Source organism: Salmo trutta, chromosome 26, assembly GCF_901001165.1.
Source record: "Salmo trutta chromosome 26, fSalTru1.1, whole genome shotgun sequence".
NCBI classification, from domain to species: domain Eukaryota; kingdom Metazoa; phylum Chordata; class Actinopteri; order Salmoniformes; family Salmonidae; genus Salmo; species Salmo trutta.
Genome location: NC_042982.1, coordinates 9,341,315 through 9,357,717, shown reverse-complemented (window position 1 = coordinate 9,357,717; position 16,403 = coordinate 9,341,315). Strand labels below are relative to the sequence as shown.

Sequence of the window (16,403 nt, the reverse complement as noted above, 5' to 3'; positions counted from 1 at the left end):
AAGACCCCTTTGCGACCAAGCTTTAACTTCCTGACTGATGTCTTGATGTTGCTTGAATATATCCACATCATTTTCCCATCTATTTTGTGAAGAGCACCAGTCACTCCTGCAGCAAAGCACCCCCACAACATGATGCTACCACCCCGGTGCTTCACGGTTGGGATGGTGTTCTTAGGCTTGCAAGCCTCCCCCTTTTTCCTCCAAAAATAACGATGGTCCGTTCTATTTTTGTTTCATCAGACCAGAGGACATTTCTCCAAAAAGTATGATCTTTGTCCCCATGTGCAGTTGCAAACCGTAGTCTGGCTTTTTATGGCGGTTTTGGAGCAGTGGCTTCTTCCTTGCTGAGCGGTCTTTCAGGTTATGTCAGTATAGGACTTGTTTTACTGTGGGTATAGATAATTTTGTACCTGTTTCCTCCTGCATCTTCACAAGGTCCTTTGCTGTTGTTCTGGGATTTATTTGCACTTTTCGCACCAAAGTACGTTCATCTCTAGGAGACAGAATGCATCTCCTTCCTGAGTGCTATGACGGCTGCGTGGTCCCATGGTGTTTATACTTGCATACTATTGTTTGTACAGATGAATGTGGTACCTTCAGGCATTTGGAAATTGCTCCCAAGAATGAACCAGACTTGTGGTCTACCATTTTCTTTCTGAGGTCTAGGCTGATTTCTTTCGATTTTCCTACGATGTCAAGCAAAAAGGCACTGAGTTTGAAGGTAGGCCTTGAAATAGATACACCTCCAATTGACTCAAATTATGTCAATTAGCCTATCAGAAGCTTCTAAAGCCATGACATCATTTTCTGGAATTGTCCAAGCTGTTTAAAGGCACAGTGAACTTAGTGTATGTAAACTTCTGGCCCACTGGAATTGTGATACAGTGAATTATAAGTGAAATAATCTGTAAACAATTGTTAGAAAAATTACTTGTGTCATGCACAAAGTAGATGTCCTAACCGACTTATAGTTTGTTAACAAGAAATTTGTGGTGGTTGAAAAACGAGTTTTAATGATTCCAACCTACGTGTATGTAAAGTTCCGACTTCAACTGTATGTAAAATGGAGCCATGAAGGCAACTTTGTATTAAAATGTTTCTTGTATTGGTTGACCTGAAAAAGAAAAGGTGTAACACTTCCATATGTGAGGCTCATGAGGATTGTAAAGGCAGATAATTGAAAGTAGGGGAAAAAACATGGATTTTGGCCTTGGACCAATGGGTTAAGGGTGGGGTGAGCGGAGTGAGTGACCAATGGGTTAAGGGTGGGGTGAGCGGAATGAGTGACCAATGGGTTATTAAGGGTGGGGTGAGCGGAGTGAGTGTCTGACATGAGTCTGGTGGCATTTTCATCTTAATGGGTCTGGTTTAATCTCTAAAGCAAAGTAGCCTGGTCTATCCTGGGATAAGGAGTAAAAATCATATTGAATATTTTTGTGATAATTACAATTTGTCTAATCGCATGACTGAAAGGTGTCTTCAAATTGAGCCGTTTTTTCCCCTCTCTCTGGATGTTTGCAAGGTCAAAATGGAAGCGCAATAGTAACCCCCCCCCCCCCGCAAGTCTGTTGTGGCAATGGATGCAAATGCAAAATGTTTCTTCATAACCATTAATGCCATTAAATAGTTATTTTAGGTTATTACATTATTGGTTTAAGTTATTACACTATTGATGTCTGGAGCGTGATGTCACGAACTCTGCTGGTCGGTTACTACGTAGCAACCTAGCGGTGCCGAAAGCTTATTACGATCTCCAGAACGGCCAAACCACTTTTCTTTTTTAGACGCCCGTTTTGGCCTCAAATTAGTTTATGATCAAGTTCAATCCCCACGAATTATATGAAAGTTCGCTACAAATTGAGATATTTTATTAAATAGTGATCCATTCTAACTACGACACTGAACAAAAATGTAAACGTAATGTGTTGGTCCCATATTTCAAAATAAAAGATCCCAGAAATGTTCCATATGCACAAAAAGCTTATTTCTCTCAAAGTTTGTGCACAAATTTGTTTACATACCTTTTTATTTAACTAGGCAAGTCAGTTAATGAATTCTTATTTACAATGAAGGCCTACCAACAGGCAAAAGGCCTCCTGTGTGGCCGGGGGCTGGGATTAAAAATCTAGGACAAAACACACATCAGGACAAGAGAGACACCACAACACTACATACAGAGAGACCTAAGACAACACAGCATGGCAGCAACACATGACAGCACAGCATGGTAGCAACACAACATGACTATACAAACATGTTACAAACATTGTTGGGCACAGACAACAGCACAAAGGGCAAAAAGGTAGACAATACATCACACAAAACAGCCACACGTTAGTAAGCATTTCTCCTTTGCCAAAATAATCAATCCACACACAAGGTGTGGCATAACAACAAGCTGATTAAACAGTGTGATAATTACACAGGTGCACCTTGTGATGGGAACAATAAAAGGCCACTAAAATGTGCAGTTCTGTCACACAACACAATGCCAAAGATGTCTCAAGTTTTGAGGGAGCGTGTAATTGGTATGCTGACTGCAGGAATGTCCACCAGAGCTGTTGCCAAAGAATGTAATGTTCATGTATCCACCATAACACGCTTCCAATGTCGTTTTAGATAATTTGGCAGTATGTCCAACCAGCCTTAATACCGTAGACCATGTGTATGGCGTCGTGTGGGCGAGAGGTTTCCTGATGTCAATGTGAACAGAGTGACCTATGGTGGCGGTGGGGTTATGGTATGGACAGGCATAATCTACGAAAACGAACACAATTGCATTTTATCGATGGCAAATTGAATGCACAGAGATACCGTGATGAGATCCTGAGGCCCATTGTCATGCCATTCATCCGCTGCCATCACCATGTTTTCAGCATGATAATACACGGCCCCATGTCGCAAGGATCTGTACACAATATCTGGAAGCTGCAAATGTCCCAGTTCATCCATGGCCTGCATACACACCAGACATGTCACTCATTGAGCATGTTTGGGTTGCTCTGGATCGACGTGTACAACAGCGTGTTACAGTTCCCTTCAACATCCAGCATCTTATCAAAGCTCTTGAAGAGGAGTGGGACAACATTCCGCAGGCCACAATCAACAGCCTGATCCACTCTATGCAAAGGAGATGTGCCGTGCTACATAAAGCAAATGGTGGTCACACCAGATACTCACTGGTTTACTGATACACACCCCTACTTTTTTTTAAGGTATCTGTGACCAACAGATGCATGTCTCTATTCCCAGTCATGTAAAATCAATAGATTAAATGAATTGCAATTAATGTATTTCAATTGACTGATTTCCTTATATGAACTGTAATTCAGTACAAATCTTTGAAGTTGTTGCATGCTGCGTTTATATTTGTGTTCACTATACATTGTCATCGCACAGGACCACGTGCTAACACAGACCAATCACGGGCCGGCAGGCTATGAGGAAGCTTGCACCCTCATGCCATAGACGTTAAAAAGAACAATTCACCCAAAACCACTAATTCCTTTAATTTAGTGTTAAATAACACTAACATGTGAGAACAATATTTTTTGGTGAACAAATGTTTCATTCTGGCATTATAAGGTTGGTAGCAACATGGAAAATCGTTCTGGAAATCTGTTGCAGCTCAAGTCGACTACAAAATCCACAATGCAATGCTCGCTCTATGGGCTGGCTACACATAATTCCAAAGACAATATCAGGATGTAAAGTAGCTAGTTAGCTGTAAAATCGCCTAAACAAACTGCACTAGCAATTTAGGCGTCTACAATCTCACCATGTTCAACCTGCAGATCGATTTGTAAGGGCAGATCTACTTTTGAGGAGATGAGAACCGTTGCCCATGCCACGTCAATGGGCCGCGCGGTGAATGCTGGGCCATTATAGGACAAGGAGTGAATGGGAGTCAGTTGGGCGCTAGCTCAAAAAGCCAACATTAGCATGAATTTCGTCAACAATATTACAAATATTTTCCAAGATATGAGATACTTAACTTGCTATCTGTAATATTGTATAGCTTTGGAATCGACATTAAGTACTTTCGAGGAAAATAGGCATGTTTCTCGACTCATACCGTGACTTTGAGAAGGGATTGCGTGACAATTAGTTTAGCAACCGCGTGACGCAGCCTGACAACGTGAAAGCGATTGGTCAACAGTCTGCGTTATACGTTCCTCCATTCATTACCCAATGGGATTCCATATCCTACCTCTGGGCACGTTTGAAATTAAAATGCTTGCTGCTTTATGAGCCTTCAGGAGTTTTCCATAGGAATACTTGGATGACATCAGCGCTATCACTATCTACTAATTTTAATGTTACGCTATGCGTTCAGGATATATATGAATTATTGGCCATGTATTACATTAGCATTTATTACATTATACATGCAACAGTTATTACATTAGCAGCGATTACATTATGGGCAGTTATTACATACGTATGACATTTTCACATGCACCTTAACAATTCAACAGCACAATTCCACCTGCATTTGCATCGTTGCGATGCACTTGCATTGTTCTGACAATGTCCACTTGGGGTCAGAACGGTACTTTGAGTATTTTCTCTGGCTGCTTGCTAGTGTTCTGCAGTAGGGTCCCCACCGAAGGTGTGAATCTACTGTACTGTAGCGCAGTTGAGACAAGTGTCATTGTTTGAAAAGATTGGCACAAACCCATTTCATTTTAGAATGTATAAAAAAACAAAACATTGTGTTTGCATAAATTTGACAGTGCACTTACATGTCTTTAATTGTAAAATGTCAGCATAATCTGCTTTTTCAGGGCATTGAGCCAAAATACATTATATAAACAAGAATATAAAAAATATAAACTGCCATTTTGTAACATATAGATCACATATTTAGCTGAACATTTAAATATGAATTTTCTATAAATAACTCATCCTTTGAACCATTTCTGACCCTGGTTAGACATTTTCTAAAAATGCCACACAATAGACCTTAATAAAATCCTTAATGATGAAACTACCACTTCCGGTTGGGTTATTAATACAACCAATATACTGCAAGCAAACACTATTTTCCCCTTAGACATCATTGCACGCACGACAGAACCAAACTGAGGAATTCCTCTATATGTTAGAGGAAATCAGGAAATCAGCTGATATAACCTGATATTGAACTACCAGTAAGCACCATGACATTTCACAGCCAGTAACTCAGGTTAAGGTAATACTTGTAAAGCTAGCTGTAAGTTAGTGACACAGCTCAATATGTAGCCTAATTATGCATACTGGTTAGGCAAGTTAAGACTACTACTACAGAACATACTGACCAATACAATGCAGTATTATTGTAGTTCAGTTGTACTTTTGTGATATTGAAGGATGTGAGAATGTGTTCAATATTAACCCTTAAATGTAAGACCAGTGAAGGGGATTTCTTCAAAGATGACATTTCCCCTCAGGTTAATGTTTTTACACATAAAAAAATGGTAATCTACCTTCAATTAAATAGATGCCTGAGGCAATCCTACCTATCCACTAATGAATTTCTTAGACATCAGTCTGAACTGCTTTGCTATTAGTAACATTTTACAATATAATCTCTTGATATAGCTAGGCATAAAGAATACTACGTTTAAAACACCACTACTAGAAAAAGTAGGGTAGTCTCTCATTCAGCTTTTTCTTCTTTTGTATAAAAATAGCGCATTTCACTCATTAAACTATGTGATCAACTGGACAGAGTAAACACTCAATTTCAATGTCTTGTTCTCTTTTTTTTTACCCCCTTTTTCATGGTATCCAATTGTTAGTAGTTACTGTCTTGTCTCATGCTACAACTCCCGCACGGACTCGGGAGAGGCGAAGGTCGAGAGCCATGCATCCTCCGGAACACAACTCAACCAAGCCGCACTGCTTTTTAACACAGCGCGCATCCAACCCGGAAACCAGCCGCACCTTGGCCAATTGTGCGTCGCCCCATGGGGCTCCCGGTCGGCTGCGACAGAGCCTGGGCTCGAACCCAGAGTTTCTGGTGGCGCAGTGGTCTAAGGCACTGCCACGCAGTGCTAGCTGTGCCACCAGAGACTCTGGGTTCGAGCCCAGGCTCTGTCGCAGCTGACCGGGAGCCCCATGGGGCGACGCACAATTGGCCTAGGTGCGGCTGGTTTCCGGGTTGGATGCGCGCTGTGTTAAGAAGCAGTGCGGCTTGGTTGGGTTGTGTTCCGGAGGACGCATGGCTCTCGACCTTCGCCTCTCCCGAGTCCGTGCGGGAGTTGTAGCGATGAGACAAGACAGTAACTACTAACAATTGGAGGCCCCTAATGTCTTGTTCTCTTTATAATGTCCTAATTTCCTCAAAGTTCTGGTGATCAAGACTCTACCAGTATTTCCATGATGTGCTCCAGCTCATTCAGGTCCCTGAAGCTCTGGTTGAGAGAGAAGAAAGAGGGTGAAGCGGACGGAACGGAGGACAGAGAGGGTAAATACTTAAGCAGCTCGTCACTGGCTGCAGCAGAGAGTGCTCGAACCCCCATCTCCTTGTCAAACACCGATGTGTCGATGTCATGGAAAAGTTCATCTAGTTTCCCATCCTGCAGGTAGCTGGAACACATGACCTCCTCCACGCTACCAAAAGCCACCCCCTCTGAGGTTCTACACCCCTCTGAGCTCTGTTTGAGCCCCAGGTCTCCAGGTAGGTTCTCAATGGACCTGAAAGGTGTCCTCTGAGGTGCCTGAGGACCTAGCCCTCCATCGACAGTCAAGTCTAGTTCTTTCAGAATGGAGGAGACAGCACCTGACAGGGAGAAGTCACTCTCTGAGGACATCCAGACATCCTTCTTGTCCTCGACACCTGAGGCACTGTTTACAACACCCAGACCAGACTCCCTGTGGGTACACGGTTTAGATGGGACCATGGGTGGCACTGGTCCTGCCAGGTTAACTAACCCATATGGAGGCTTGTTTTCTAGGTGTATATGCCGCAGGGTGTTGGCTATCAACACGGAGCGGCGCAAACTTGGCTCCATCAGCTCCTGCCCGCGGTGGTACTTGAAGAGGGTGATGCCAAGCACTGACTGCCGCTGGCTCTCCCAAGTGCCGCTACGCATGCCTCCCACGACATCATCGACTTTGCGCTTCTGTCCCTTGGATATCATCATCATCTTCCTCGACCTAACGTAGTTAGCTAGATGGAGAACACAAAACTTGATAAGAATCTTTAGAGATCCCATCAAGACACGTTAAATGGTGAGATGACTGCAGTGTGGGAATATAATAACTACTAGCAATATTGCTAGTAGCTAGCTAACGTAAGTTAGCAAGCTAGCTACTACATTACTAGCGTTTTCTCCACTTCCTACTTTGTCGCAATTTGGCAAAACAACAACAAACCTGTCGTGTGCAACTGTTCATCTGTCTTCAGTTATCTTTTCGATATACAAAAGTAATGAATGATGTTAGGTCCAAATATGTCTTATTTGTTTGCCTAGCTCGCCGGCTCGGTACAAAACCCATCGGCAAACTAAAACGTAAACTCGTTCCCGCCCGAGATTTAAGTTTCACCAGAGAAGAAGAGGCGAAGCGAGAGGTTTCACTCTTGCCAAAATCTGACCAAACAGACCAGGCCGGGGTTTGACAAGTCAATGAGGGAAGTGAAAAAATATTTCTTAGTTCTTAATTTTCTCGAAATCTAAAAACATAACCTAGATTCGAGCCGATGTATTAAGTAGTTGAACATATTCTTACTCCAACCTCGTGAAAGTGACAAACTGAAACGTTTTAATTTTCGTCAAAAAACAACATTATATCGAAGGAGTGCCTGTGAATTGACGTTAGACCCGATTACGTTTTGTATTTCAATAAAAAAAACATGAGTTTATGATAAGCAAGCAATTTTCTTTGGGTTTACAATAGGCTAGGCTATTTTGACAAAGCCAGCTATGGACTGTCACGAGCTACATTGCCCAAAAAGTTACTGAATGCTTTGCATACCCATGCTACTGTGATATTAGGCTACGCAAGTCATCATATGCCAACCTGTTTGTCTCTATATTTAAACAGAAAGCTTCCAATATGTTTGTCTCATTCGCCAAATTAGAAATTCAAACTCGTCAGAATTGCATTAGATAAAGGAATGTTGTTTACAGTGGGGTAGTCCCAGCAGTCTCTTAGTTTTTGTTTGAAGTGTTCACATCAGTGTTGCCAACTCCTCAGTAAGGAAAGTAGCTATTGGCTGTCCTAAAAGTAGCTAAATAACGTCATCGCCTAATTTGTATAATTGGCCATGTTCATGTAATTGTGATGGACGCTGTAGGAGAGAGGAATAATGTCATGGGAGAGACAAAAAGTGAGTAAAAAACACCCTAAATATGTTTCGAACTACCAATGAACTTTCTTCTGTCGATCCTTGTTTTTTTTTGTCACAATTCCAACCCTCCTCCTTTATCCGGGCTTGGGACCGGCAAACGTGACCCAAAAGAGACACTGGCGGAGTTACTTCGTTTTTTAGTTTTTAGTTTATTTTGGTTTGGTTTATTGGTTTAGTTTTCTTAATTTGGTTTGGTTTTTAACCTTATGGTCCACTTAGGAGCCTACAACAAGTCACAGTAAAACATGAACATTTTTAACTATAACATTTATTAAAAAAATTGTATACAATCTACATTAACAATCTAAATGGACCAAAAACAGACAATAGAAAAAACTGTCAATGGCAATGTGAGAAAATGATGGTAACTAGAGATGGGGAATAGTGACCCTGTATGTGAGTGTACTACTGCCTCTGCCAAGAAGCCTTTAAGACTTTCATGGCACAGGTCAGGTGCTAGTTCACCTATAACCACAGACTTTGGTTCAAGCTCAATTTCAGCTGTTCACCCTCAATAGCTACATAGTGCCAGCAAATACCTCTGATAAACATTGTTGACATGTTTTTTTTATAGAGAATGTGACACATAAAGACTGCCACCTCACAACTACCTTGTATTAAAAAACTCTTTATTTCAAACGCTAGCTATAAAATTCTGACACAGCACAAGATCAGGCTACAAGTAGGACCTAGGCTACAAATAGCACATAGGCCTAATTGATTACTCACTTTGCACTCATACATACTCAGTCAACATTCAATTGCTGTTGGGTTAAAACATATACAAAATAAAAGTAAAATAGATATTTGAACGATATTGGCTATGTAGTTAATTAAAAAGTCTGCACAAAGTATGAGACCCACACACAACTATAAAGATTATTAACATATTACATTTTTCATACATTATAATATCCAAGATAAACAAAATAGTTACAAAACATTAGCAAAAGCCAAAGCTGCCATTTCTTTCAAGCAAGAAAGATTGGCCTGTAGAAATAAGATCTAAGTTGCAGTGTCTGATAGGCCAGCTGTGGTAAGTGGTTTATGGAAACGGAAAAAGGAGGGCTCTGTCTTGTTAGGGTTAACTGTATTCCCCGCAAACCCCAACGGTCTTCCTGTCCCAGTCAGAGATGGACAAGCACTTGACGAAGAAGTGTCCCAGGTCATATTTGGAAATGACCCGCCCTTTCAGCATGTTCTCTGTCACTGTGTACTTCTCAGTCAAAGGGAGATTATCTGTTGGGAATAGCATTTATATTTAGCAGCAATATAAGGCACCTAATATTATTACATATTCAGATAATTTTTACTCAATATGTTTATAATGTTTAATATCACTTGAATAACACTAATCCATCCAGTACATACCCACTGGGCACACACTTTGAATCAATGTTGTTTCCATGCAATTTCAATGAAATTACATTGAACCGACATTGCATAGACGTTTCATTTACGTCTTTGCTCAGTGGGTAGTGTGTGAGGAGGGATGATAGGCCTATCATGTCATCACTGGAACCACTTACAGTATAGTAGTACAGTACTACATTTCTACTGATTGGGGAAGGGCGGCAACTAACCGTCGATGTGAGGGGGCATGACAGCCACGAATTCCAGCCCTGACTCCTTCAACACCATGTACATCCTATCATGGTCCTCTGTGACCGACAGCAGCCTGGGTGGCACTTTAGACCGGTCCCATAGGAGGAAGGCTTTGAAGAGAGAGGGGGACAATATAAGGATATGGTTTCTTTATGGTAGTTTATTGGAAGTTGGAAAGATGCTGTGACCCTGACTGTCCAAGATTCCTCTGTACCTGACATGCAGCCAACTACTTTGCGGATCCCCCGAGCTTTCATGGCGTCTAAGATGTTTCTGGTTCCTTCTGACATCATTGTTGTGGGACCTGTGGATTGCAACTGAAACATGAACATATTGGCCATTATCCTGGCCTAAGCATTAATTAAAATGTGTAGGCCTAGTGCAGCAACCCCTAGTGCAGTTAGTTACTGCAACTCACCCTGAACATTATGACAAAACATATTTAACTTATAACAGAAAACATATTTTAATGAGACTCCTGAACACTTCCATTTTGATTTGCACTTCAAGATATATTTCACCTTGTATAACATATCTGTTATAACTTGGTTTTATTCAGACAACTTAACATGTGTTTTAACTAAGTTAAAATTCCTATAGCCTACTAATGAAAGTTTGCCTAAACTGACCGAGGTCACTCCTGGTGCCCAAAATGATGATAACAGCATCCTGACCCTCCATGGTCTTCTTCACATCCTCCTTATTGAGGACATCTCCCACCACCACCCTGCAGGCTTTGTGTTCTGCAGGCAGCCTGGCAGGGTCTCTCACTAGCACTGTCACATTGTAACCTGTGGATAATGATGTACAAAGAAGCATTATGAATTTATTGACTCATCTTATCCTCTACCAATGATCCATAGGTATTTCAGTCTGATGGGAATATGAAGATGAGAGGAATATGTAATGTTGGCAATTAGTTCATTTTTGATGAATGGTTCTCAATTCTAGAGCATGGCTGTGGGTCGAATTGATTAGGCCATCCCAGTGTTCTGGATAAGCACGATAAGCGGACAGCGGACTTTCATCGCGTATCTGCCGCGCACTAAAATGCACTCATCCCAATCATCAGTCAGCAGAACACCATAACGACTTGCATGACTCAACACTTTTGTCGCGTGATCTCAGAGCAAGGAAACGAACACCCTTGTTAATCAAATAAGCCAAATTATTTCTGCTTCTTTTAGCAAGTTTGCTATTATTTTTGAAACGATGTAATTAATAGCACGGAATAGAACAAATCAGATTGGAATAGAATAGAAAATAAAAACACAAATAGAATCAAATATAAGAACTTTTTTTCCCCCCAGAGGAAGGCTGTGGCAAATTGCACTTCCAATTACACTAGTATAGCATATGCTAATGACAGATATCTGCTGTCCTATAGCATTGCATAGGAAATCAGATGAATAACGTTCAGCATAGTTTAGGAACAAGGCAGACCACTCCGATCACTTTTGGACCAGGCTACACAGCAATTGATATATGAGGGATTGTGTAAATAACCTATAATCTCCCACAATAATGAGTAAATTATGTAATTTAGAAACGTTGCCTACCCGCTGCAACAGCCAGTGGTAATGTCACCAGTCCGGTCATTCCGGTTGCCCCAAATATTGCAACATTCTTGATCGATTCTGACATAATAACAGATTGCGAAACTATCACTGGTCACGGAAGAACGTTATAACTTCTTACTTTGTGGATCGCGTGCAACAATGTATCCGAAAACATACACGCAGAATGAACCACTTAGAAACTTTGAGAAACGCCTCTTTCACTTCCGCAACAGACTCCTCCCAGCCCCATCAATGAAAGGAAAACGCACACAGTCACAACAGGGCCGTAATTGTGCAGGATATATATTCATTTTTAGAGAATTTCAACTAATGTATTCTGTTTTCTCTGTTTGGAGATCCAACGATCTGAAAGGTTGGCAGTTCCAAAAATCTGTCAAGAGACCTAATTGCAGGAATGTCCAAGCTGCCTCTTGCCGAATCACCTTCATTACACTTCAACCTCCTCCACCACGCGACAGCCATCCGGTTATGGCACCAAGGTGACTGACTGGGATTCGAACCGTACCCTGTGATCCACATTGTGAGCCACAAGAATGTAGTAGCCCACTGACCTAAAGCCCGCAGGCATTAGTTCGGGGAGGTGCTATTGTAATGGATTTAAGACCGTGCCGTAGACTCACTCAACAGCTACTGCAGCTTGGCATTTCGCCGATGGAGCTATCCAATCGCTGCCTTTTGTTGAGTTCAAACAGTTGGTACTGTTGTCGAGAAGAGCGGTCGTGTGTTGCGAAGCAGAGGATCACTGGCTCGAGCCCAGTATTGGGACAGGGGCAGTGGCCGAAGCTAAATTGTTGGCAGCACACTGACATCTTCACCTTACACATCTTCAGGTCTCTGGCAAGGTTATGTGCATGTGGTTCACATAGTCTCGCTCGTCGGACTAATGGCGATACAGTGGCTGGGGGGAAGAGTCGGTTCAGAGAACCACCTCCGTTAAATAGCATAGGCCCACTTTTCCTTCATAGACGCTCTTCATTAGGTGACATTAATGTAATTTATCAGCGAGGAGAGAACAATTACTGTAGGTTGAAGTAGATACATTTTGATGTCACTTCAGGTACACAGCTTTTATTTAGTTATCCATAGATGTTTCAGGGGTGTGCTTTTTAAAAATGAATATTGTCTTTTAATTCAGATTTTTCAGTGGGTGCTGCAGGATCCTCAGCCCTCATACTCCCCGCTGTAATGTAGTTATCAACGTTATTATCCGTTTAATAACCAGTAATACAGTGAGTCTATGTGGATGTACTTTTAATAATATGCCTACTTGCCAATAATTCCATTTGTTTTAAGGTACTTCCCAGTATGACATGAACTAACCTCCAATAGTTGCAAACTACATGTTCTCAAATGAAAAATGTCCACGGGGAATAGAAGGGGGGCATCAAACACGTTCAAACACTTTCATAGAGATAGAAAAAGTCATTCTAGTGCATCTCTATATCTATCTGTAAACCCTAGACACCATTTATAACGGGTAAAATATTACTGGAATTCATTGATTTTGTGTGTGCGGACCCCCCCCTCTCTTTCTCTCTCTCGCTATACGGAGGTGGGTTCCTTCGCCGCACTAATGCCGAATTCTCTCTAGCGGCATCACGACTGGAGGGAGAGGGAGCGCGCAGGCTATCAAGTGGACAGTATATCCGAGCCCACCGGCTTGGATTATTTGATCAAGCATTTTAGCCTGGCTGCAAGACACCTTTCATGGCAGTCGCGTGGTCCCACTAGCCACGGCAGGGAATTGACATGTAATTACCGCATTATCTGCCTTTATTAGCCAGATATCTTCATACTGATCCCACAGTTCGATTGAGGATATAGGCTACTTGACTACTATGCCAGCGAAGAAACACCGCGTCGCGAGGCTCTGTTCATAATTTGCACACTGGTTCATTGATACTGGCACCACATCGACTGATTTTACGTATATTTCGGTGAAAAACAAACTCATATCTGAAATTGAGGTTAAGGTAAGGTCGTTGTAGCATAGGCTGCATGTCTATATATATATATTATTTTTTTAGAAACATTTAAAATATCATTGAGCATGAACAATTCGAGGTGCCCGTGTTCGTGGGAGATGCAGCAACACCGGCCTGCATTGGCTAAGGCTACTGCAGTGATTCAATAGGGCCGTATTATATGCTGTTTTATTTTGCTGGGTATTAGGGATTTGCTTTTGTTTAGATCACTTGTGTTTGCCGAACATAATATTTAGGCTACAATTTGTACACAGGCTTTGAATAGCAAATATGGACAGGTTAGGATAGGCCTTATACAATGTTTAATTATTTAGTATTGGTCCACGCATGTTCCTGATGATTAAACGCACATAAGTGTATGACAATTTTAGAACATTCATTGCATGTCACAATGGAGCCTTATTCTTGAAAGAAGTAACCTAAGAGGGCATTAAATAACATGCTTGTACATATAGTTGTCTATCGCCATATGGAGCTTAGGCTACGTTATTTGACCGCAACTACATTAACTAAAAGTAGTCCAAATTGAAATGCAATTTTATCCAACAGCAGATTAGCCATATGACAATTATAGCATAGACTATGTCATTTTAATGCAGCCACTTCCTTGCTTAAAAGTGTTAATCCAAAGAAAAGATCCATGCACTTCATATGGGATGGTGCAGCGGACGGTGATCATAGGCTAAGTGCGGTATGGACCAAGGAGACGGCGGTGGTAGGGATGCAGGTCATACAGTATGTGTCATTTTTAAGGTTAAAAGCGATTGCACAATAGGGAGTTAAGCAGCTTGACAACATGCCAGTATTCCATAACCAAATATCTGCCATTTATATCCTCTTTTGCCCTGGCTTCTTACACACAGGCATGCGCACAACTGCGTCGACACTGTAGTAGCCCACCTCACCATCAACTTGGATAGGCACCACTAGGCACTACTATTAATGATAGCCTAATCATGCAGGTTTGAAATGAGAAATCTTGATCTAATGTGAGGAGCGTTTGTGTGGATCAAGCCTAAATTCTGTTCACTGAACTATAGCTTTTTTGTTGACCGTAGGGCTGGGCGTAACCTGTTCTACGGATGTCGGTGTTGTTAATGTTGGTCACACACAGCTGTTTAAATTGTGAAATGACTGGAGCGATCGGTTGCAACACAGTCAGAGTCGTGCTGTGACGTCACGCTACAACCGCTGGCGCTGTCCATTGTACTGATCTGTCATGGGACGCAAAAATGTCAAATTCAGACTCTTCAGCAAAGTTCGTGGGCAAAGGCAAAAGGGATGTCAATAACCACTTCATTCTGAATGCAAATGAGAATTGATGGTTTAACGTTAGTATATTTTGACATCCAGTCTTATAGGACAATGTTGCATGACTTTTAAAATAATCGTTTGACAAGGCCTGCTGTCGTGGTAGGCCTATGCGAGCCATTCAAACTGACACTACAGGCTACATTTTCCTGTGGTGAGACAGTGATTGATACACGCCATTGATATTTACAGATAATTTTTTAAATCTGCATAGACAATAGGTCTACTTCTGGAAATGTGACGCAGTATAACGTCTGATAGACATAAGTGAAGTTGATTCAGATAAAGGCCTTACAAGAACGGGTGTTTTGTGTGTGTGTGTGTGTGTGTGTGTTATGGGTCTTCTGTCCCTTGAACACAGCAGACTATAGGACCCATTGTCTTTACATTAAAATACAATAAAGGGCCTCGATCTCTACTGATATGACAGAAGTGTGCATTCAGAAAATAACCTAGCCATATTTACATTTACTTCATTTAGCAGACTCTCTTATCCAGAGCGACTTACAAATTGGTGCATTCACCTTATGATATCCAGTGGAACAACCACTTTACAATAGTACATCTATATCTTTTTTTTGGGGGGGGGGGTGTTAGAAGGATTACTATATCCTATCCCAGGTATTCCTTAAAGAGGTGGGGTTTCAGGTGTCTACGGAAGGTGGTGATTGACTCCGCTGTCCTGGCATCGTGAGGGAGCTTGTTCCACCATTGGGGTGCCAGGGCAGCGAACAGTTTTGACTGGGCTGAGCGGGAACTGTGCTTCCACAGAGGTAGGGGGGCCAGCAGGCCAGAGGTGGATGAACGCAGTGCCCTTGTTTGGGTGTAGGGCCTGATCAGAGCCTGAAGGTATGGAGGTGTCGTTCCCCTCACAGCTCCGTAGGCAAGCACCAAGGTCTTGTAGCAGATGCGAGCTTCAACTGGAAGCCAGTGGAGTGCGCGGAGGAGCGGGGTGACGTGAGAGAACTTGGGAAGGTTGAACACCAGACGGGCTGCGGCGCTATGGATGAGTTGTAGGGGTTTAATGGCACAGGCAGGGAGCCCCGCCAACAGGGAGTTGCAGTAATCCAGACGGGAGATGACAAGTGCCTGGATTAGGACCTGCGCCGCTTCCTGTGTAAGGCAGGGTCGTACTCTGTGAATGTTGTAGAACATGAACCTACAGGATCGGGTCACCGCCTTGATGTTAGCGGAGAACGACAGGGTGTTGTCCAGGGTCACGCCAAGGCTCTTAGCACTCTGGGAGGAGGACACAATGGAGTTGTCAACCGTGATGGCGAGATCATGGAACGGGCAGTCCTTCCCCGGGAGGAAGAGCAGCTCCGTCTTGCCGAGGTTCAGCTTGAGGTGGTGATCCGTCATCCACACTGATATGTCTGCCAGACATGCAGAGATGCGATTCGCCACCTGGTTATCAGAAGGGGGAAAGGAGAAGATTAATTGTGTGTCGTCTGCGTAGCAATGATAGGAGAGACCATGTGAGGATATGACAGAGCCAAGTGACTTGGTGTATAGCGAGAATAGGAGAGGGCCTAGAACTGAGCCCTGGGGGACACCAGTGGTGAGAGCACGTGGTGCGGAGAC

The 16,403-nt window shown here is 42.4% G+C and overlaps 3 protein-coding genes across 8 annotated transcripts in view; 1 reads left to right on the top strand and 2 right to left on the bottom strand.

Moving 5' to 3' along the window:
* Positions 1–6,213: 6,213 nt before the first annotated feature.
* Positions 6,214–7,905, bottom strand: LOC115163035 (cell division cycle-associated protein 4-like). 2 transcript variants are annotated; one of them, XM_029714615.1, is made up of 2 exons: positions 7,363–7,905; positions 6,214–7,187 (listed from the first exon to the last, which is right to left on the bottom strand). In XM_029714615.1, the coding sequence occupies exons 1-2, from the start codon at positions 7,381–7,383 to the stop codon at positions 6,342–6,344; spliced, it is 867 nt and encodes a 288-aa protein (XP_029570475.1). In that variant the 5' UTR covers positions 7,384–7,905; the 3' UTR covers positions 6,214–6,341. The 2 variants fall into 2 exon arrangements, with proteins under 2 accessions (XP_029570475.1, XP_029570476.1); XM_029714616.1 differs by having other exon boundaries at positions 6,217–7,156; positions 7,363–7,902.
* A 1,043-nt stretch (positions 7,906–8,948) lies between these two features.
* LOC115163034 (flavin reductase (NADPH)) lies at positions 8,949–11,711 on the bottom strand. Its single transcript, XM_029714614.1, has 5 exons — positions 11,503–11,711; positions 10,573–10,734; positions 10,158–10,247; positions 9,922–10,053; positions 8,949–9,577 (listed from the first exon to the last, which is right to left on the bottom strand). The coding sequence occupies exons 1-5, from the start codon at positions 11,585–11,587 to the stop codon at positions 9,423–9,425; spliced, it is 624 nt and encodes a 207-aa protein (XP_029570474.1). The 5' UTR covers positions 11,588–11,711; the 3' UTR covers positions 8,949–9,422.
* A 1,245-nt stretch (positions 11,712–12,956) lies between these two features.
* LOC115163032 (spectrin beta chain, non-erythrocytic 4) overlaps positions 12,957–16,403 on the top strand; it is a 63,905-nt gene continuing 60,458 nt past the window's right edge. For 3 of the 5 annotated variants that reach the window (XM_029714613.1, XM_029714609.1, XM_029714610.1), the window contains exon 1: positions 12,958–13,496. The gene's annotated coding sequence lies outside the window, so the exon portion shown is untranslated. Of the gene's footprint in view, positions 13,497–16,403 lie in introns of all 5 variants that reach the window. The other 2 variants (XM_029714611.1, XM_029714608.1) reach the window with 1 other exon arrangement.